Raw genomic sequence first — 23,103 nt, 5'->3', positions numbered from 1 at the left:
CCTACCGGAACGCTGCTACCGGAAGAATGGTGTTTTGGAGGACGCTTTGCCCACTTGTCTTTGCTTTGCCTTTTGAATGAAATGGTAGCTATAGCTACGTAAACTATATGTCACAATATCCATAAACCACAATTTCGACGAATATTTGGATTCTCACATGGTGAGTTACTTCTGGTGTTCTTAAAAAGGTACTTAAACAATTGGTTATTTTAGCTAATCAATTTGAACACATCGCAGTCTCCTTAGCATAAATCCTGTTTAGCCAAAGCCCGTGGTTTAGCTTGCTATCTAACGTTAGCTAGCTACAATACATTACTGCATTTCTTTAGCTATTTATACCTATCTAGCTTACTAGATAGCCACTATCTTACTAACTACTTAGATTTTGATTGGCAGTTACAAGCTCCTGCTCAACAAGTTGCAGCTTCAGCCTGACAAATTGGATTGTATTGGGAAGGAAGAGGTGGAACTACAGTAACGTTAGTACACTGGCTTCAGTTTACTCTAAAGACAAAATCAAACGAGAAGTGTTTATTTTTTACGAGCGTGTACACGCTGGAATTAGAATGCACGGAACTGAATGAGAGAGAACAGACGGGCCGCCATGTATAACGTTACTTGAAAATAGAAAGTCTATTTCTCTCGCGTCAACCTAAAGCAACGCAGGCAAAGTGAGCGCATACACGGTCAGAACATATATACTGTGCATTGTTATGTCTGGAATTGTGACATGTATATTTAAGAAGTGTCTATTTAGTGTTGATAAGTTTAGCTGCCAGTGCCAATAATATATATTTTAAAGCAATAAATGTTTGCCTATGTTGATATTGAGCACAGGCATATGGCCTAGGCAGGCTAGGGCAGGGAAACTCCAGGAACTCCGTTCAAGAGAGAATACTGTTATGTAGAAAGAACAAGACTATCTACGTTCTTTATAAACTTCTATTATAAACTGAGTCAACATAACAGGAGACCGGTACAGTGGCGGTCGGTCGGGGGCGTTTAAGATGAGGGAGAACAAAACAAATTTTATGAGCATGGCCTTATTTATATTACAGCATATTGGATGACTGTCATTCATATCCCATTCACTCAGTTCAATGTAAAATGTTTAGGCTACTACATGATACTGAAATTATCCCTATACCCATCGAGGTTGCTACAACCTAGCCTATGAATGAAAGTTTACAACGTAGGTAAACAAAGGTCGAGAGAAACATTTGAGTTGACAGACAGTGACACATTCAATACTGCCTTGCACACTCTTGCCTGCATCTAGCTGATCTAGAGTGTAATCATTAGTCCAACAGTTGCAAACAAGATTTTCCATTGGACAAATTCAGGTATGTTTATCTTAGTTTCGTTCCGTTTGCATTCGTCTAAGAAACGTTTTTCAACAGAATCGGAGGAATGAATACTCCCCTGATAACGTGAACACAGTGCACTTTCATAGCAGCCACATTGTGTTCCTTCTCGCATCTATGCGCTCTCTTCCTCTCACCTTTTCCATTCACTTCTGGACTTCAATGCACAACACATCAGCTGCATGAGACCATGCAAAAAAAAAACTTTCCAAGCCATGTCATAACTGCTACAGACAGCCTACATTGTTGTCACCATATTAGCTAAAGTAACATCAATCAACATAGCTAATAGAACTAATGGGTTAGTAAACCGCTATAATAATGCAGTAATGTTACAGTGTACAGCAACATTTTATGCACTGCAGTGCTAGCTAGCTGTAGCTTATGCTTTCAGTACTAGATTCTAGAGGTTGACTGATTATAATTTTTCAACGCCGATACCGAATATTGGAGGACCAAAAATGCGGACGATTTTCATATATATATATAGTAATGACAATTACAATACTGAATGAACACTTATTTTAACATAATACATAAATAAAAATCAATTTAGTCTCATAAATAATGAAACATGTTCAATTTGGTTGAAATAATGCAAAAAAACAGTGTTGGAGAAGAAAGTAAAAGTACAATATGTACCAGGTTAAAAAGCTAACTTTTAAGTTTCTTGCTCAGAACTTGAAACATATGAAAGCTGGTGGTTCCTTTTAACATGAGTCTTCAATATTCCCAGGTAAGAAGTTTTAGGTTGTAGTTATTATAGGAATTATGACGTGTTAACTATTTCTCTCTATACCATTTGTATTTCATATCTTTGACAATTGGTTGTTCTTATAGGCACTTTAGTATTGCCAGCCTAATCTCGGGAGTTGATAGGTTGGAAGTCATAAACAGCGCTGTGCCTCAAGCATTGCTAAGAGCTGCTGGCAAACGCAGTAAAGGGCTGTTTGAATGAATGCTTACGAGCCCACTCCTGCCTACCACCGCTCAGTCAGACTGCTCTATCAAATATCAAATCATAGACTTAATTATAATATAATAAACACACAGAAATACGAGCCTTTGGTCATTAATATGGTAAAATCCGGAAACCTTCATTTCGAAAGCACAGCGTTTATTCTTTCATTGAAAAATGGAACCGTTCCCTTTTTTATCGAACGGGTGGCAACCCTAAGTCTAAATATTGCTGTTACATTCCACAGCCTTCAATGTTATGTCATAATTATGTAAAATTCTGGCAAATTAATTATGGTCTTTGTTAGGAAATTGTCTTCATACATTTCGCAACGAGCCAGGCGGCCCAAACTGCTGCACATACCCTGACTCTGCTTGCACTGAACGCAAGAGAAGTGACACACTTTCCGTAGTTAATATTACCTGCTAACATGCATTTATTTGAACTAAATATGCAGGTTTAAAAAAAAAATACTTCTGTGTATTAATTTTAAGAAAGGCATCGATGTTCATGGTTAGGTATATTTGTGCAACGATTGTGCTTTTTTTTCCCAGAATACACTTTGGTTAAATCACCACCCGTTTGGCGAAGTTGAAGTAAGCTGTTTGATGGCAAATTAACAGGCACCGCTTTGATTATATGCAACGCAGGGCAAGCTAGTTAACTACACACAGTTGATGATATTACTAGGTTAACTAGTGATTATGTGAAGATTGATTGTTTTATTATACGATAAGTTTAATGCTAGCTAGCAACTTACCATGGCTCCTTACAGCCACAAGGTCCTTTTGATGCTGGACTCGCATCACAGGTAGTCAGCCTGCCACACAGTCTCCTCGTGAATTGCAATGTAATCGGCCATAAGGGTAGATTACCGATTGTTATGAAAACTTGAAAAGGCCATAATTAATCAGCCATGGCGATTAATTGGTCAACCTTTAGTCTCAACGTCAACAGTGAAGAGGCGACTCCGGGATGATTCGGAAAGTTACACAACTGTTTATATAAGTTCCCATTGTTGACCGTGTGTGTCCGAGCAAAACCCAAGCCATGAGGTCGAAGGGATTGTCCGTAGAGCTCTGAGACAGGATTGTGTTGAGACCCAGATCTGGGGAAGGGTACCAAAACAGTTCTGCAGCATTGAAGGTCCCCAAGAACACAGTGGCCTCAATCATTCTTAAATGGAAGAAGTTTGGAACCACCAAGACTCTTCCTTGAGCTGGCCATGTGGCCAAACTGAGCAATCGGGGAGAAGGGTCTTGGTCAGGGAGATGACCAAGACCCCGATGATCACTCTGACAGAGCTAAAGAGTTCCTCTGTGGAGATGGGAGAAGCTTCCAGAAGGACAAACATATTTGTAGCACTCCACCAATCCGGCCTTTACGGTAGAGTGGCAAGACAGAAGACACTCCTCAGTAAATGGCATATGACAGCCCACTTGGAGTTTGCCAAAAGAAACAGAAAGACTAAGACCTTGAGAAACAAGTTTCTCTGGTCTGATGAACCCAAGAATGAACTATTTGGCCTGAATGCCAAGCGTCACGTCTGGAGGAAACCTGGCACCATCCCCAGCATGGTGGGGGCCGCATCATGCTGTGGGGAAGTTTTTCAGCGGCAAGGACTGGGAGGGTAATCAGGATCGAGGCAAAGAGTACAGGGAGATGCTTGATGAAAATCTGCTCCAGAGTACTCAGCACCTCAGACTGGGGCAAAGGTTCACCTTCCAACAGGACAATGATCCTAAGCCAACAGAACGTCAGCTTGAGGGATCCAATCTTGCAACCTTACAGTTAACTAGTCCAACACAATAACCACCTACCTCTTGCTGCACTCCACAAGGAGACTGCCTGTTAGGCAAATGCAGTAGAAACGAAGGTAAGTTGCTAGCTAGCATTAAACTTATCTTATAAAAAACAATCAATCATAATCACTAGTTATAACTACACATGGTTGATGATATTACTAGTTTATCTAGTGTGTCCTGCGTTGCATATAATCGATGCAACACTGGGGGATCCAGGTTAGCAGGCAATATTAACCAGGTGAAATTGTGTCACTTCTCTTGCGTTCGTTGCACGCAGAGTCAGGGTATATGCAACATTGAAGGTTGTGCAATGTAGCAAGAATATTTAGACTTAGGGATGCCACCCGTTTGATAAAATACCGAACGGTTCCGTATTTCACTGAAATAATAAACGTTTTGTTTTCGGAATGATAGTTTCCAGATTCGATCATATTAATGACCAAAGGCTCGTATTTCTGTGTGTTATTATGTTATAATTAAGTCTGATTTGATAGAGCAGTCTGACTGAGCGATGGTAGGCAGCAGCAGGCTCGTAAGCATTCATTCAAACAGCACTTTTGTGCGTTTTGCGAGCAGCTCTTCGCAAGCACAGCGCTGTTTATGACTTCAAGCCTATCAGCCCAATGGCTGGTGTAACCGATGTGAAATGGCTAGTTAGCGGGGTGCGCACTAATAGCGCTTCAAACTTCACTCGCTCTGAGACTTGTAGTATTTATTCCCCCTGCTCTGCAAGGAACACAGCTTTTGTGGAGCGATGGGTAATGCTGCTTAGAGTGTGGCTGTTGTCCATGTGTTCCTGGTTCGAGCCCAGGTAGGGGCGAGGAGAGGGACGGAAGTTATACTGTTACACTGGCAATACTATAGTGCCTATAAGAACATCCAATACTCAAAGGTATATGAAATACAAATGGTATAGAGAGAAATAGTCCTATAAATACTATATTAACTACAACATAAAACCTCTTACCTTGGAATATTGAAGTCTCATGTTAAAAATAACCACTAACTTTCATATGTTCTGAGCAAGAAACTCAAACGTTAGCTTTTTTACATGGCACATATTGCACTTTTACTTCTCCAACACTTTGTTTTTGCATTATTTAAACCAAATTGAACATGTTTCATTATTTATTTGAGGCTAAATGGATTTTTATTGATGTATTATATTAAGTTAAAATAAGTGTTCATTCAGTATTGTTGTAATTGTCATTATTACAAATACATTTTAAAAAATCGTCCGATTAATCCGTATCGGCTTTTTTTGGTCCTCCAATAATCGGTATCGGCATTGAAAAATCATAGTCGGTCGACCTCTATTTGATAGCATTGCCTTTAAATTGTTTAACTTGGGTCAAACGTTTCGGGTTGCTTCCCACAATAACCTGGGTGAATTTTGGCCCATTCCTCTGACAGAGCTGGTGTAACTGAGTCAGGTTTCTGGCCTCCTTGCTCGCATGCGCTTTTTCAGTTCTGCCCCTACATTTTCTATGTGATTGAGGTTAGGGCTTTGTGATGGCCACTCCAATACCTTGAATTTGTTGTCCTAAAGCCATTTTGCCACAACTTTGGAAGTATGCTTGGGGTCATTCTCCATTTGGAAGACCCTTTTGCGAACAAGCTTTAACTTCCTGACTAATGTCTTGAGATGTTGCTTCAATATATCCACATAATTTTACTCCCTCATGATGCCATCTATTTTGTGAAGTGCACCAGTCCCTCCTGCAGCAAAGCACCCCCACAACATGATGCTGCCACCACCGTGCTTCACGGTTGGTATGGTGTTCTTTGGCTTGCAAGCATACCCCTTTCTCCTCCAAACATAACGATGGTCATTCTTTTTTATTTATTTACTTTATTTCATCTATATTTAACCAGATAGTTGAGAACAAGTTCTCATTTACAACTGCAACCTGGCCAAGATAAAGCAAAGCAGTGCGACACAAACAACAACACAGAGTTACACATGGAATAAACAAACATACAGTCAATAACACAATAGAGAAAAAGTATATACAGTGTGTGCAAATGAGGTAAGATAAGGGAGGTAGACAATAAATAGGTGAAATAATGACAATTTAGCAATTAAACACTGGAGTGATAGATGTGCAAAAGATGAATGTTCAAGTAGAGATACTGGGGTGAAAGGAGCAAGATAAATAGATACAGTATGGGGATGAGGTAGTTGGATGGGCTATTTACAGATGGGATATGTACAGGTTCAGTTATCTATGAGCTGCTCTGACAGCTGGTGCTTAAAGTTAGTGAGGGAGATATTGGTCTCCCGTTCCAGTCATTGGCAGTAGAGAACTGTAAGGAGAGGAGGCCAAAGGAAGAATAGGCTTTGGGGTGACCAGTGAGAATTCCTTGCTGGAGTGCCTGCTACGAGTGGGTGCTGCTATGGTGACGAGTGAGCTAAGTCTGGGCTTTACCTAGCAGAGACTTGTAGAGGACCTGGAGCCAGTGTGTTTGGCTACAAATGTGAAGCAAGGGCCAGACCACGAGAGCATGCAGTGGTGGGTAGTATATGGGGCTTTGGTGACAAAATGGATGGTACTGTGATAGACTGCATCCAATTTGTTGAGTGGAGTGTTGGAGGCTATTTTGTAAATGACATCGTCGAGGATCTGTTGGATGGTCAGTTTTACGAGGGTATGTTTGGCAGCATGAGTGAGGGATGCTTTGTTGCGAAATAGGAAGCCGATTCCAGATTTAATTTTGGATTGGAGATGTTTAATGTGAGTCTGGAAGGAGAGTTTACAGTCTAACCAGACACCTAGGTATTTGTAGTTGTCCACATATTCAAAGTCAACCATCCAGAGTAGTGATGCTGGATGGGCGGGCAGGTGCGGGCAGCGATCGGTTGAAGAGCATGCATTTAGTTTTACTTGCATTTAAGAGCAGTTGGAGACCACAGAAGGATAGTTGTATGGCATTGAAGCTCATCTGGAGGTTAGTTAACAAAGTGTCCAACGAAGGGCCAGAGGTATACCGAATGGTGTCATCTGCTTAGAGGTGGATCAAAGAATCACCAGCAGCGAGAGCGACATCATTGATGTATACAGAGAAGAGAGTCGGCCTGAGAATTGAACTCCCCAATAGTGACTGCCAGAGGTCCAGACAACAGGCCCTCAGATTTGACATACTGAACTCTATCGGAGAAGTCGTTGGTGAACCAAGCGAGGCAAACATTTGAGAAACCAAGGCTGTTGAGTCTGCCAATAAGAATGTTGTGTTTGAAGGAGTCGAAGCCTTGGCCAGGTCGATGAATACTGCTGCACAGTAATGTCTCTTATCGATGACGGTTATGATATCATTTAGGACCTTGAGCGTGGCAGAGGTGCACCCATAACCAGCTCTGAAACCAGATTGCATAGCGGAAAAGGTACGGTGAGATTCAAAATGGTCAATATTCTTTGTTAACATGGCTTTCAAAGACCTTAGAAATTCAGGGTAGAATAGATATAGGCCTGTAGCAGTTTGGGTCTAGAGTGTCGCCCCCCTTGAAGAGGGGGATGACTGCGGCAGCTTTCCAATCTATGGGAATCTCAGACAATATGAAAGAGAGTTTGAACAGGCTAGTGATAGGGGTTGCAATAATTTTGGCTGGTACTTTTAGAACGAGAGGGTCCAGATTGTCTAGCCCGGCTGATTTGTAGGAGTCCAGATTTTACAGCTCTTTCAGAACATCACCTATCTGGATTTGGGTGAAGGAGAAATGGGGTAGGTTTGGGCGAGTTGCTGTGGGGGGTGCAGGGCTGTTGACCGGGGTAGAGGTAGCCAGGTGGAAAGCATGGCCGGCCATAGAAAAATGCTTATTGAAATTCTCAGCTATTGTGGATTTATCTGTAGTGACAGTGTCTCCTAGCCTCAGTGCAGTGGGCAGCTGGGAAGAGGTGCTCTTATTCTCCATGGACTTTACAGTGTCCCAGAACTTTTTTGAGTTTGTACTACAGGATGCATATTTCTGTTTGAAAAAGCTTGCCTTAGCTTTTCTAACTGCCTGTGTATATTGGTTCCTAAATTCCCGAAAAGGTTGCATATCATCGGGGCTATTTGATGCTAATGCAGAACACCACAGGATGTTTTTGTACTGGTCATGGGCAGACAGGTCTGGAGTGAACCAAGGGCTATATCTGTTCCTAGTTCTACATTTTTTAATGGGGCGTGCTGATTTAAGATGGTGAGGAAGGCACTTTTAAATAATAACCAGGCATCCTCTACTGACGGGATGAGGTCAATGTCATTCCAGGATACCCCAGCCAGGTCAATTAAAAGGCCTGTTCGCAGAATAATTTTAGGTAGCGTTTGACAGTGATGAGGACCGCAGACCCATTACGGATGCAGGCAATGAGGCAGTGATCGCTGAGATCTTGGTTGAAAACAGCAGAGGTGTATTTGGAGGGCGAGTTAGTTAGGATGATATCTATGAGGGTGCCCATGTTTACGGATTTGGGGTTGTACCTGGTAATTTGTGTGAGATTGAGGGCATCAAGCTTAGATTGTAGGATGGCTGGGGTGTTAAGCATGTCTCAGTTTAGGTCACCTAGCAGCACGATCTCAGAAGATAAATGGGGAGCAATCAATTCACATATGGTGTCCAGGGCACAGCTGGGGGCAGAGGGTGGTCTATAGCAAGTGGCAACGGTGAGAGACTTGTTTCTGGAAAGGTGAATTTTTAGAAGTAGAAGCTCGAATTGTTTTGGTACAGACCTGGATAGTAAGATAGAACTCTATCTCTGCAGTAGATTGCCACACCGCCCCCTTTGGCAGTTCTATCTTGTCGGGAAATGTTATAGTTAGGGATGTAAATTTCAGGGTTTTGGTGGTTTTCCTAAGCCAGGATTCAGACACGGCTAAGACATCCGACCTCAGTATAGAGGTCCTGGATGGCATGGAGCTCGGTTCCAGTGATGGGCCGTACAAACTACCCTCTGTAGTGTTTGGATGCCAAGCAGTTGCCATACCAAACAGTGATGCAGCTATCAAATACATTTTTGAGGTTTTAAGGGCCCATGCCAAATAATTTCAGCCTTCTGAGGGGTTAGAGATGTTGTTGTGCCCTCTTCAAGACTGTTGGTGTATGTGGACCATGATTGATCCTTAGTGATGTCCACCGATGAACTTGAAGCTCTCGACCCGCTCCACTACAGCCTCATCTATGTGAGTGGGTTCTGTGCTCGAACCCTACATTTTCTGTCGTCCACAATCAGCTCCTTTGTCATGCTGACGTTGAGGGAGAGGTTGTTGTTCTTGCACCACACTTCCAGGTCTCTGACCTCCTCCCTATAGGCTGTCTCATATTCATCGGTGATCAGGCCTACCATCGTCATGTCGTCGGCAAACTTAATGATGGTGTTAAGGTATGCTTCCCAGCCAAAACAGTTTTGGTGAGTTTGTGCATATATTATGACGACATTTTGTGACCTTCTGTTCTACTCTGACCTTTGCAACCTCAACCTATCTCTTGCACCGGCACTTCTGATCCCCAGTAACATGGGCACCCCCACAATTGAAACACACCGTTTTTTCCATGCCCTCCTGCACACTTCTCACATCTCGGAATTTCCCTCCCACACACTGCTGCAACATGACCATACGCTTGGCATCTAAAACACCTTAGTGGGATCGGCACAAAAGCTCTCATAGGATAACTGACACATCTTACCATGACTTTGTCAGATAAAGACTTTGCTTCAAAACTCAAAAGGACAGACAGTGTCTTCTCAGTTTCACCACGCCACTGGATCAGCGGGTGTCACAGACACAGGAAATCTTACATTTCAGTTGCTCCACCTCAACACTTAACGCAACGCCAGTAATCACTCTTTTCAAAGGCACTCTGCTCCGGAGAGCAAAGCAAGTCACAGGTCTTGTCCCGAGGCTCGTGACGCGAAGTGTCAACTCCCTCTGGGCGGAAGATAACAGAAAATCACAATTCCACTTCGAGCTACCTTCACCGATTTAACAGTACCCAAATTATATGGGTCAGCCAAAAGTCAGGGATCCACTTTCTATAAAAATGTCACTCCCACTGTGCCAGAATCATCCTTTGCATGATCACCGGGGCATGGTTCAGAGGTCTTCACCACACGCAATTCACTCTTGTTAAGTTCAATTTCTGAGCCATCAGAGTACGGGTTGCACTTGGCGCCATTCTTCCTCAACACACGTCCTCCCTCTGTTCTTCTACCTCGCCACTCTCCGTTCACCACACTCATTTTACCAGGTAAGTTGACTGAGAAGAACATGTTCTCATTTACAGCAACGACCTGGGGAATAGTTACAGGGGTGTGGAATGAGCCAATTGGAAGCTGGGGATGATATGAGGCTCAGATTGGGAATTTAGCCAGGACACCGGGGTTAACACCCCTACGATAAGTGCCATGGGATCTTTAGTGACCACCGTGAGTCAGGACACCCGTCTTAATGTCCAATCCGAAAGATTGTACCCTTCACAGGGCAATGTCCCCAATCACTGCACTGGGGTGTTAGGATATGTTTTTATTTGACTTGAGGAAAGAGTGCCCCCCCCCTAACACCACTCCCAGTAACATCTGGTCTCCTATCCAGGAACCGACCAGGACCAACCCTTCTCCAGAAGGTATGCTCCTGCCGTGCCTTCATTCGCTAAAAGTATACCTTTTTTGCTACTGCTCTGACATATGATCCTAGTCAGGGGCAGACTGGGACCAGAAATCATCTCTGGTGTTTTCTAACACACCAGCCCATTTTCTTCCTTGAGGCCCCCACATTGGCCCATTGTTTTTCCTCAAGGCACGCACTATTAGCCTGATAATTATAACTTTGCGCAAAATTAACAAGTTATACAGGCCCATTAGGCAAAAATTTAACCAGCCAGTCCACTCTTGATCTAGTAATTGTACGTCGCCCAGGTAAAATGATACACCAGCCATGTGTTGTCTACACTGTAAACAAGGACTGACTTGAATGATCACTACATATCAGCTGCCAGTTCACATCTGACAGTCAACCAACCTGTTTGTTTACACTTCCTCCTCCTTTCATTTCTATGTTTGTGTTGATGATTGAACCATGGAATCTGTTCCTATCAAGTCCTGCTTTGCACCATTTACTCTGTTCCTAACAGTGCAAATAATTCAGTCTCCCTTTGAAAAAGTCTCCTTTGATATTACTTTGGTTGCGTTTGTTTGATGGTGTGGTAGTGATGGGCAACAGTATAAAGGCTAATATGATACGGGAGAAAAGGGGGCCTATATTGTGGCTTTTGCCGAGTTGACTCACTGGTCTTTTACAGAAAAAAGCCATGAGGACCCGGTCAATCTCACCGCCCCTACATGTGCATGTGAATGAGACTACGCCTGTGCACGTGCATGTGAAGAAGAGCAGGAGCCCTTCCAGGACACCACAGGTTGGAAAAGCCTTTTCAGGGAAACACATTTGAAACAGTTAATTAAATGTCCTAATTTCATATCAATGCAGTTCCGATTCAGGGTCTAAGGTGCTGAATTGATACAGAGCGGAGAATACCTTCCAAAGGTCTCTGAATGCATATTCCTTTTTCTTATGCTATCTAATACTGTATACCCTGCTTGTGTGAAAGCTGCTGGATTTACCTGCACATGAATGCATTACATGTGGGCCTAAATGTGTTTCCCTTGAGTTTCATGCTGTCTGCTTTGCAGGGTAAGACCAAGGGTGATGGAGGGATCCTGCGACCTACTGCAAAGGTGAAGACACGGGTGCCATGGATACCGCCTGGGAAGGCCTCAATGCGGGATGCCTCTTACAAATGGGAGGTCTGACATGCTATTCATTCCTTTTATCTCATCTCCACTAATGCAATGTATTCATACTGCACCTATTGAAGCAGTATCTTATGAAAGCACTCATATCAACACTTTCCTATCAGCACTCAATATCCTTCTGTAACACTTTCCTATCAGCACACATGACTGTAAGTCGCTTAAAAAGCGTAAATGGTATAAATTATTATATTATTATTATTATATTAAATGGATCAAAAGAAGCCATATAGTCTGTGGTCACTGGACCTGTCCATGTCTTAGGGGCCGACTCATCGCCTGGAGATCACACCATTACCTGAGCCCGAGACCTCCCACTCTCCCCTGCGATTGGCCGACCTGTCGTCAGAGGAGGAGGAAGTGCTGCATGGACGAATCAACCAGTACGAGAGGAAGATTGACAGCCTGATGACTGAGGTCAGCTCGTTGAAGAGTGAGGTCTGTCCCTCCCATTTAATTCTCCTTAGAACCGGTTCCACATGTTGCCCTAGTCCCTCACCCATTGATACATTTATTCATCTTCTAAGTGTGTGCTTTTGTGCGTGTGTGTATGTACATGCCTGTGTATGTGTGCAGGTGGAGCTGCGGAGGAAGGAGCAGCTGTTGGAGCGCCAGTCGGAGAAGCTGAGCGCCTCCCAGCGGGTCATCGAGGAACAGGAGGAGGAGCTAGCCGAGGTGTCCAAGGAGCTAGAGGTCACGGAGAGGGAAAACTCCCGCCTGCGCCACTCCATGGAGAAGATGTTGGAGGAGACGGACTGCACCAGCAGGTATGGCCCAGACAGACACACTTGAAGCCATAGTTCATTCAAATTGTATTTAATTGTCTTAGTCAGAAAGTAGAGGTGGCGACCGATACAGAGTGGCAGGCAGAAAGGAAGGGCCCTGGTGGGATTCATAACCCCGTCTCCAGCAGGTAAGTGTTGTCAGGAGTCTGCAGCGCCACCACTAGACCAGACTCCAGTAAAACTTCTCATGACTGTAATAAGCCTTGATTCTCAGATGCCTTTAACCCAACAACAGTCCTAGCAGGCTATCACACTATGGCCTATTTGGTCGTTTTTCATCAAATCTGATTGTCAGAAGTTGCAAAATACAAGTTGTCAACAGCCCCCAGTGACTCACACAAAATAATATAATTGTCCTACTTAATAATATACAGAGGTGCTAAATAAATGTGAAACTATAAAACATCTTTCCTGTACCCCTTATTCAAAATCTTCCATCCCTTTGCCTCTGTCCTGTTGTGTCTGCCATAACCCCCCTGTACGTACAGAGTGGAGAGGTCTATGGAGTCGATTCAGCTGGAGAAGGACACCCTGCTCAGGAAGCTGATGGAGGCAGAGATGGACGGGATGGCTGCTGCCAGGCAGGTGTCAGCCCTGAGAGAGACCGTCACCAAGATGAGGAGCTCCAGCGCCAGTGTGAGTGTCAGCAGAGGCATGGTTGGCGGTCAATACCATTTCTACTCAGGGGATGGATTAAAATGCCAATGCACAGACCATTTATCAATTGACTTCCTGAGTTGACTGAATTGAGCTGGAATTGACCCCAACCATGCAAAGATACCAATATAGGCTTTCAAAATACATACGGTAGGTGTAACCTCAAGGATATACAGTAGGTATTGATATCTGGTAGGTATTGATATCTGAAATGCTTTATTTTGATTGGAAAAGAGAATGTCGGGGTCTGAGTCTTCATTCCTGGCGCGTCAGAAGGAGTTGCTGCTCCAAAAACTGGAAACATTTGAGTCCACCAACCTCACTCTCCGCCACCTACTGAGGGAACAGCATGGACGTGAGGTACCGGTACACCCTCCATGCCAGTAGAGGGCAGACTAAGAGTAGAGCAACTCACTTTAATCCATAACGCCGGCCTTGATTTGGGGCCACCACATGATTAGCGAAGTAAGCGAATTTCCTTATCTTGAAACCTAACCCTACTTGAACCCATAAGTTTCAAAAACTTCCAGGATGGTGAAAATGCTGACATGATGAATAACCATGGACGTTCGGAACTAGGATCACAATCTAATCATGTTGTGGCCTGAAATACGGGCCTCTTATAGCTACACTTTTACCTGTTGTGGTGGTGGCAGTTTTTTTATTTATTTTTGAACAGATGGAATCCATGAGGATTTCAGAGCAGAAAGATGTACTTCTGAAGAGGCTGACGAACACAGAGGCAGAAAACTCGGTGTGTTACTTTAAATATGCCACTGTCGGTCAACAAAATATTCAGTGAATCATGAATCCCCAAAATGTCCTCTTCAAAATGCTTTGTGCTTATTGGACGGCTGATGGATAGAAGGTTGTACTGAATTACATTTCTGTGTCATTCCTCACACAGCATCTTGTTTTGAAACTTCAAGAGAAAGAGAGGGAGGTCAATCAACTGACTACACTTATGGACACTGAGAAGGTGAACTATAGTTGCTGTATTTTACATCCCATACACTAACAGCGTGTTCAACAAATGTTTCATTATTTTAATAATTTGATTAATTTATTTGCATTCTGTTGTTGTTCCAGGAGAATGCTAAGACCACAGGAGAGCTGTCTAAAGTACTGGAGTCTACTCGGGCCCATTTGCAGAGCCAGTTACGCAGCAAAGAGGCAGACAACAACCGTCTTGCTGTGCAAATCAAGGTAAAGTGACGTTATATGGCTTCCATTTGGACACAATTCAACTTGCAGCTTAATTTCGCTATACTGATGTACTTTGCCTGTGCCTTATGTGCATCCTGTCAAGCATACCCTTCTCATTAACCTGTGGTGAGTTATTCACAGTTTTCGATGAACAAATAAGGTTTCATATGTAAGATTGTTAAATAAAGAGAAAAATGATTGATTATTATTTGTGCCCTGGTCCCAAACTGAGCAATCGGGGGAGAAGGGCCTTGCTCAGGGAGGCGACCAAGAACCTGATGGTCACTCTGACAGAGGTCCAGAGTTCCTCTGTGGAAATGGGAAAACCTTCCAGGATAACCATCTCTGCATCACGCCACCAATCAGGTACAGATGGTAGAGTGGCCAGATGGTATCCATACCTCAGTACAAAAGGTACATCACAGCCCGCTTGGAGTTTGCCAAAAGGCACCTAAAGATTCTCTCAGAACATGAGAAACAAGATTCTCTGGTCTGATGAAACCAAGATTGAACTCTTTGGCTTGAACGTCTGTAGGAAATTTGGCACCCTCCCTACGGTGAAGCATGGTGGTGGCAGCATCATGCTGTGGGGATGTTTTTCAGTGACTGGGAGACTAGTCAGGATCAAGGTAAAGATGAACAGAGCAAAGTACAAAGAGATCCTTGATGAAAACCTGTTCCAGAGCGCTCAGAACCTCAGACTGGGGCAAAGGTCCTATTGGATGGTGAACAAAAAAAACTACATACACAGCCAAGACAAATGTCCTTGAGTGGCAAAGCCAGAGTCCAGACTTGAACCTGATGGAACATCTCTGGAGAGACCTGAAAATAGCTGTGCAGCGACGCTCCCCATCCAACCTGACAGAGCTTGAGATGATCTGCAGAGAAGAGTGAGAGAAACTCCTCAAATACAAGTGTGCCAAGCTTGTAGCATCATACCCAAGTAGACTCGAGGCTGTAATCGCTGCCAAAACTGCTTCAACAAAGTTCTGAGTAAAGGGTCTGCATACTTATGTAAATGTGATATTTCAGTTTTACATTTTTATTACATCTGCAAACATTTCTATATTCATTTTAATCCATTTTAGAATAAGGCTGTAACTAACAAAATGTGAAAAAATTCAAGGGGTCTGAATACTTTCCAAATGCATTGTATTTCCATGGCTGAATTTCTGTATTTTTGCCTCCCCCTTCTGGCTATTGGGAAAAAATCCATAGAAAATCCATTACAATTTTTAAACTACTTAACTTGGAATCAAATTGGCATGCCCATACTCCAATATTTCACAATAATGCCTTGAGGTCTGGAGTGCAGCCTTTTACTAAATTAATTTAGAAGTGCATGAATATAAATATTCAATTCTTTGCATCTACTATGTTACTTAACGATGATAGCTTCTTGAATCTCACAATAAATCAGAGAGACGATTACTGCTGCCAGATAGCACTGCTGCAAAAAAAGATATTGGCTCTTAGATGGCAATCATCTCACTCTCTCCCAGTTCGCCAGTGAATACAGTTACTATTAGAAGTTATAACTTTAGAATTATCGACAGCGAGAATGAATGTATATTTTTTTATTGATGCCTGAAAAAGTACACTAAACAATCTATAAAGCCCAACACATACAAACAAACAATCTATAAAGCCCAACACATACAAACAAACAATCTATAAAGCCCAAACATATAAACAAAATATACCGTATTTACCTATTTTCATTATTATATATATATTTTTGCTTTCAGGCCCAAGGGTAAGGGGTACTGGGGGGATGGGAAGGAGTTGAAAATGTGGTTTCCAGGAGGGGGGCAGGAGGTGGGTGGTTGTAGGGTGACATGGGGTTGGGGGAATGGGGCAGGAGATTGGGGGTGGAGGCTCACTTGTTTTTTCTCTTTCTTTGCATACAAAATGTATTGTTACTTTTAGGTTCTGCAAACAAAATGTCTTCCTGTTTTTTATCCACTCCTTTCTGATTGGTCCAGAACTTGGAGCGTGCGGCCAACCAGCAGCAGGGAGAGATGGATCACCTGCTGGAGCAGCTGCGGGGTCTGAAACTTCAGGCGGAGTCCAACAAAGAAGCCCTGAAGAGGGCTACGCGGGCCCAGAAACACCGGGCGGAGCGCAGTGAAGACACCGCCGGTCAGCTCAGAGCTCAGCTACTGGACATGGTAGGTGGAAGAAGGGAGATGGTGACCTTAGAACAGATCTAGGACCAGTTTTGGTCTAATCCTCGTTTCAACTCAAAAAGGACAAGAAAGAGAATTTTGACACTCAGCATCTGATTATTTTGAAATAATTTCTGTTGTTAGAAACAGATAAGATTAGCATTCTTGCAACATTATTTTGTTGAAATAGAATTTATCTTTGAGAAATTAAGATAATTGATTGCATCCAAATTGGCAATTTAGTGTGTAGGATTCATATAATATTCAATAAATTTGCAGTGCATTTAGGAAGTATTCAGCCTGATTAACTCTATTCGAAGGAGATGTGTCGCACTGCATGAGGCAAATGGTGGACACACCAGATACTGACTGGTGTTCTGATCCACACCTTTTGTTTAAGGTATCTGTGACCAACAGATGCATATCTATATGCCAAGTCATGTGAAATCCATAGATTAGGGACTAATGCATTCATTTTAATTGGCTGATTTACCTTATGAACTGTAACTCAGTAAACATTTTGAAATTGTTGCATTTATATTTTTGTTCAGTCTAACTACAGAAACAATTTGGCTGATTTGACATGGAACAACTCATCAATACTTAAGAACAAGATGTTCCAACCTTCTTGATGATTGGTCGAATTACATTTGTTAGTAATGGGCTAGAACAATAGCCAGATGATTAATGCAACACCTGCATTGTTTGCTGTTTGGGGTTTTAGGCTGGGTTTCTGTACAGCACTTTGAGATATCAGCTGATGTACGAAGGGCTATATAAATACATTTGATTTGATGATTGGTCGAATTACATTTGTTAGTAATGGGCTAGAACAATAGCCAGATGTACCATGTAGCTCACCAGGACCAGGTTTAAATACTTTTCACATCTATTGGATGATGTTGCTACCTACACAGGAGAACCAGATGGCAGAGGCCCTATCAGCAGCAGAGAATTGGCGTGGTCGCCACGCCCAGGAAATGAAGGACAAGACTCAGCTAGATATGGAGGTCTCAGTCCTCAACAGGTGAGAGAAAGAGAGTTGCTTCAGTTTTTCTCAGAATAATAGGGAACACAGCATCATGAGCAATCATGAATATGGTCAAATTGTACATTTATGGTCTATCATAAAAACCTTTATAATCCTGACCATACCCTATGCGTGCAGCCGAGTGTCAGACCTGACAGAGCAACTCCATGGGACAGAGGACAGGGCCCGGGCCGAGAGAGAGGGGCTCCTGGACCGCCTGCACAGCCTCACCACAGAGGGCACCCACGCCAAGCTAGAGAACCAGAGCCTCAAGGTCAGTGATGACAATGGACTAACTCTTGGAATTATTAGGCCAGTTTTCACAGATTCATTTTAGTTGGACAAAAAATCACTTTGAATGGATATTCTTCATCTTCACTTTTTAAATCATGCATTAGGCTTAATCTGTGCCTGGGAAGTAAATCCAATCATGTGGTCCTTTGTCATTTACAAGAATTACATCTGTACCCAGTACCAAATAGTAGGTGTTGGTTCTGGTTCTAGTAAATTACAAAGATTTGAAAGTAATTCAATATGCATAGATTTAGCCGACCCAGATATTGGATTGCATCATAACATGGACACATACACAGAGCTGTACTGTAGGCTGACAGGCATATGTTCCCCTCTTTCAGGCCTTGTTGTCTGCAGTGGAGGAGAAGCTGACTCTGTCCCAGTCAGAGGTACAACACGTCAAAGCCTCTGTGAAGCAATACGAGAGCCTAGTGGACAACTACAAGACCCAGGTAAACAGACACACACACGTTGTACCCACATACAGGTATGCACACACAGGTACACACATACAGGTACACACACAGGTATACACACACGTTGTACCCACATACAGGTACCCACATACAGGTACACACATACAGGTACACACATACAGGTACACACATACAGGTACACACACACAGGTACACATACAGGTATACACACACAGGTACACACACACAGGTATACACATACAGGTATACACACACAGGTATACACACACAGGTATACACATACAGGTATACACATACAGGTATACACATACAGGTACACACATACAGGTACCCACATACAGGTACACACACACAGGTACACACACACAGGTACCCACATACAGGTACCCACATACAGGTACACACACACAGGTACACACACACAGGTACACACACACAGGTACACACACACAGGTACACACACACAGGTACACACACACAGGTACACACACAGGTACACACATACAGGTACCCACATACAGGTACCCACATACAGGTACCCACATACAGGTACCCACATACAGGTACACATACAGGTACCCACATACAGGTATACACATACAGGTATACACACAGGTTGTACCCACATACAGACTCTTAATGTGCTGAAAGCAAACATGCAATAATAGGATAAATGAAAGGGAGAATTATAGTCCATAAATTACAATGTGTGTGTATATTGTTCGTGCGTGCCTCATGTCTTTTCTGTGCTTCTGTGTAATGCTACCCATCACCCAGGTGGTGAAGACACGGGCCGAGGCAGACGAGTACTGTGCCAGGCTGGGACAAGCTGAGCGAGAGGCGCGGGAGGTCCGGGACCAGCTGGAGAGCGAAGTGGAGGCGGTGCGCAGGGAGCTGCTGGGCCGGCTGACGGAGCTAGAGCCTCTTCCTGAGGCACTGCGGCGCTCTGAGGTCCTGCTGGAAGAAGCTCAGGACAGAGAACATGCCCAGGAGAGACGCAGCACCGAGCTGAGTGTCGTCCTGGCTGACCTGCGCATAAAGGTGGGGGGACGTGCTTGTGTGTGGTGGGGGTTGGTGTATGTGTGTGGTGGGGGGTTGGTGTATGTGTGTGGTGGGGGGGTGGTGTGTGTGTGTGGTGTGTGGTGGGGGGGGTGTGTGTGTGTGTGTGGGGGGTGGTGTATGTGTGTGGTGGGGGTGTGTGTGTATGTGTGTGGTGGGGGTGTGTGTGTGTATGTGTGTGGTGGGGGTGTGTGTGTATGTGTGTGGTGGGGGGTGGTGCATGTGTGTGGTGGGGGGTGGTGGTATGCACATCTTCCAAACTGGCTTTATCAATTTAATAATATGGTAATAATAGTATAATGGTTTATGTTGTGTGTCTAGGTGGAGCAGCAGGGCAGCCAGGTGGAGCTGCTGAGACAGAAAAAGTCTGTCCTGTTGGAGGAGAACAAACAGCTGCAGCACCGTGTGGAGAGTCTGGAGAGGTCAGACTGTCATGGCCATTCCAGAGCCAATATCATAACGCGATGAACAGAGTGTGTGTGTGTGTGTGTGTGTGTGTGTGTGTGTGTGTGTGTGTGTGTGTGTGTGTGTGTGTGTGTGTGTGTGCGTAGTATGATACATAATATATACCGATGCTTTTATCCAACTTACAGTACAGTGAGCTCATACGTTGTTAGTTTGTGACCTGGCAGAAACATGTGACCCCCTGTGTGTGTGTTTATGTATACCGTGTTTGTATGTGTGAACAAACCTGGGCTTGAGAGCCCATCTCATCTCTCCCTTACAGGAAGCTAGAGGAGGCCACTTGTCAGAACAGAGACCTGGTGGGGGTGATCGCCAAGCGGGAGGAGACCATCCATGGCAATCAGCTCCGGCTGGAGGAGAAGTCCCACGAGTGCACGCACCTGACCCGTCAGCTGGAGGAGGCCTTGGACGATGCCCGACGCCAGGTCTGTCTGGGGCACCCGGGTATGGGGAGAGGGGGGCTGGGGATTGGCTACTTGGGGAATAACTGGGTGGGAGGGAGCATTGCAGCTTGAGATCAATATGTGTATCAGATTATGTTCACTGGTGTCTAAATGAACCTATTGAAACTCACGAACGATTAGTAAAGCTTAAACCAAGTGTATTCCCCCATTGGGTCACACAGCTGCATAAGACAAATACATTGTTCCACAAGTGGTAGTATATATACCCCAATTTGGGGTGGAATCTCCTCCTTCTCTCGAAACATTACATCTCTGTTGCTAGGCAGGAAATTAAGTTACGCGGGCAATAAATTGTTCCTTCTCCCTTAACCTGACCTCGGCCACCTTCCTCACTAAACCAATCCTCTCCCTCCTTATCAGTGCCTGCCAAGATGTGATCGTCTTTCCTTCACTCAGTACATTCCAAGCTTAAAGGCCTCCACCATATACCTTCCTCCTACCCATTAACTCCTGGTGTAGAAACCAGACTACGGCAGTCTTCATGTCTCTACTATAACTGATTATTAACAATATTTAAAGTTTAGAAATACGAACCAATCCCTGGTCATTTAAAAGTCGTAAATTATTACTGCATTTTGCATAGACGTTGTAAAATTGAAATGCAAGTACTGAATTGAGTGATTTGGTTGTTTTACGTTTTAGCATTGTGAATACTCACAGAGCAACATTAGTTAACACTGACTTTGTCATTTTCTTCCCATGGGTGCACAGCCATTTTGTTTTATGCTTGTTGTAACAAGTCAGTTGCTCTGTCTGATGGAGTATCACGGTCCTGGTGTATAGGTGGTCCTCTGTAGCTCTGTTGGTAGATCATGGCGCTTGCAACTCCTGGATAGTGGTGGGATCAATTCTCTGGACCACCCATACATAAAATGTATGCACGCATGACTGTAAGTCACTTTGGATAAAAGTGTCTGCTAAATGGCATATATTATTATATTAGGTGTCCCAGACCCGGGAACGTGCGATCACCAAAGAGCACTCCACCCAGTCCAAGGTGGTGGACCTGGAGACCCAGCTAAGCAGGACCACCACAGAACTCACCACCCTCCGCCGCAGCAAAGAGGAGGTGAGGGAGAGTGTTTTAGAAATATACATCTCTAGTGTCAACTCTGATTATAATCTCTCATAATCTCTAAAACTATTGCGGTCAAAGACATAGTGACTCATAACAGTACACATCTTGGCACACACACTTTAGAAATCAAATCATATTTAATTCTAATAATAGAATTGCTGTGTTGTGTGTCTGTCTGCGTGTGTGCACCTCCGCCACCCTCAGGCAGAGCGGCGGTACCAGTCCCGTCTGCAGGATGTGAAGGATCGTCTGGAGCAGTCGGACAGCACCAACAGGAGTCTGCAGAACTACGTCCAGTTCCTCAAAGCCTCTTATGCCAACGTGTTCGGAGACTCGGCCCTCACCAGCACTCTGCGGGCCCCTTCTCCCATCTGAGGGGACTCTCCCCAAAGATTCTCTCAGAAAACACACACCTACACTATGCACACGCACACACAAATACACACACCCCATTTGAGGGGATTCTCTCGGATCACACACACACACATCATTATCCAGGTCTATACTCAGAGCTCTTTTCAACTATATTCAATGTTGATTTTGTGGGTGTATATGTTCCAATTATACAATATTATACAATTATACAATTATACATTATCAATAATGTTACAATATAAGACATCAAGTTTACACAGCCTTTACTTTCAGCTTGTCTGCATTAATTACAGTTGTCCTATAGTTGTTCACGTCCTTCTGACTTCATTATGTTTTCAGTTCTACTGTTGATGTCTCGGCATACTGTATCATTCTGTACCTTACAGTACAACAGCATGTAACCACCCACCTAACAGATGTAATGTACCAAAACATAGCTGTCCAACAGATCTGGGACTTGTCATAGTAGAGTTATATATCTTGGCTATTTTTCATCTTATCATATTACGGAATTGTTCCAATGGTGCTATGATTGGTTAGCCTAGACCCAGATCTGTTTGTGCTATCGTGTCAACTCCTGTTTGGAATGACAAGGAGTGGCATGATGACACAAACAGACCGGTACCCAGGCTAATGATGGTGCTATCTGCTAAACAGAGCCATATCAATGAAACCAATTATTTAGTTTGGTTTGTTTGCGGTTTATTTGTGTCAGTATTTGTCTAAAATGTGATACCCATGAGAGGGAGGAATCAACAGTGAAGGAGTTGTGTTCTTGTCAATAATTTACATATTTCTGCTTTAATTATGAAATAGGAGATATATATTTGTAATGGCCATTTTATATACCTTGAATGTGTATGAAGTTGTATTGAGTTGCAATAAAGCAATTTCATCAATAATATTTATTTATTTCTGGTTATAGCCTCATAAAACTGTGGACCTGTTCAACATCAACTACAAATCACCTTGCATAAAATAACTACCCTTTTCTTGCCACATACCACTTTTCTGATCCACCTCTATGCAGACGACAACATTCTGTGTACTTCTGGCCCTTCTTTGGACACTGTGTTAACTAACCTCCAGACGAGCTTCAGTTTAATTGAACCATGTTGTCACTAGCAGTAGAATGTACTGCATCAATGTGTCAAAGTCCCCTTTGAGACTAAAT

The 23,103-nt window shown here is 43.5% G+C and overlaps 1 protein-coding gene across 5 annotated transcripts; it reads left to right on the top strand.

The window, feature by feature from the left end:
- LOC124016648 (outer dense fiber protein 2-like) lies at window positions 1–22,831 on the top strand. 5 transcript variants are annotated; one of them, XM_046332190.1, is made up of 19 exons: window positions 1–160; window positions 11,404–11,517; window positions 11,792–11,905; window positions 12,176–12,328; window positions 12,488–12,678; window positions 13,185–13,332; window positions 13,588–13,713; window positions 14,033–14,107; window positions 14,261–14,332; window positions 14,443–14,559; window positions 16,545–16,730; window positions 17,645–17,754; window positions 17,896–18,031; window positions 18,393–18,503; window positions 19,266–19,529; window positions 19,869–19,969; window positions 20,275–20,437; window positions 21,420–21,545; window positions 21,759–22,831. In XM_046332190.1, exons 1-19 carry the CDS (start codon window positions 158–160, stop codon window positions 21,927–21,929), a joined length of 2,481 nt encoding a protein of 826 aa, XP_046188146.1. In that variant the 5' UTR covers window positions 1–157; the 3' UTR covers window positions 21,930–22,831. The 5 variants fall into 5 exon arrangements, with proteins under 5 accessions (XP_046188146.1, XP_046188141.1, XP_046188144.1 ...); XM_046332185.1 differs by having other exon boundaries at window positions 12,176–12,349; XM_046332188.1 differs by lacking the exon at window positions 1–160 and adding an exon at window positions 168–188 and having other exon boundaries at window positions 12,176–12,349.
- Window positions 22,832–23,103: the final 272 nt, after the last annotated feature.

This window comes from Oncorhynchus gorbuscha, linkage group LGY (genome assembly GCF_021184085.1).
Source record: "Oncorhynchus gorbuscha isolate QuinsamMale2020 ecotype Even-year linkage group LGY, OgorEven_v1.0, whole genome shotgun sequence".
NCBI lineage: Eukaryota > Metazoa > Chordata > Actinopteri > Salmoniformes > Salmonidae > Oncorhynchus > Oncorhynchus gorbuscha.
The sequence above is the reverse complement of the archived record's forward strand: the minus strand, read 5'-3'. Positions and strand labels throughout refer to the sequence as shown.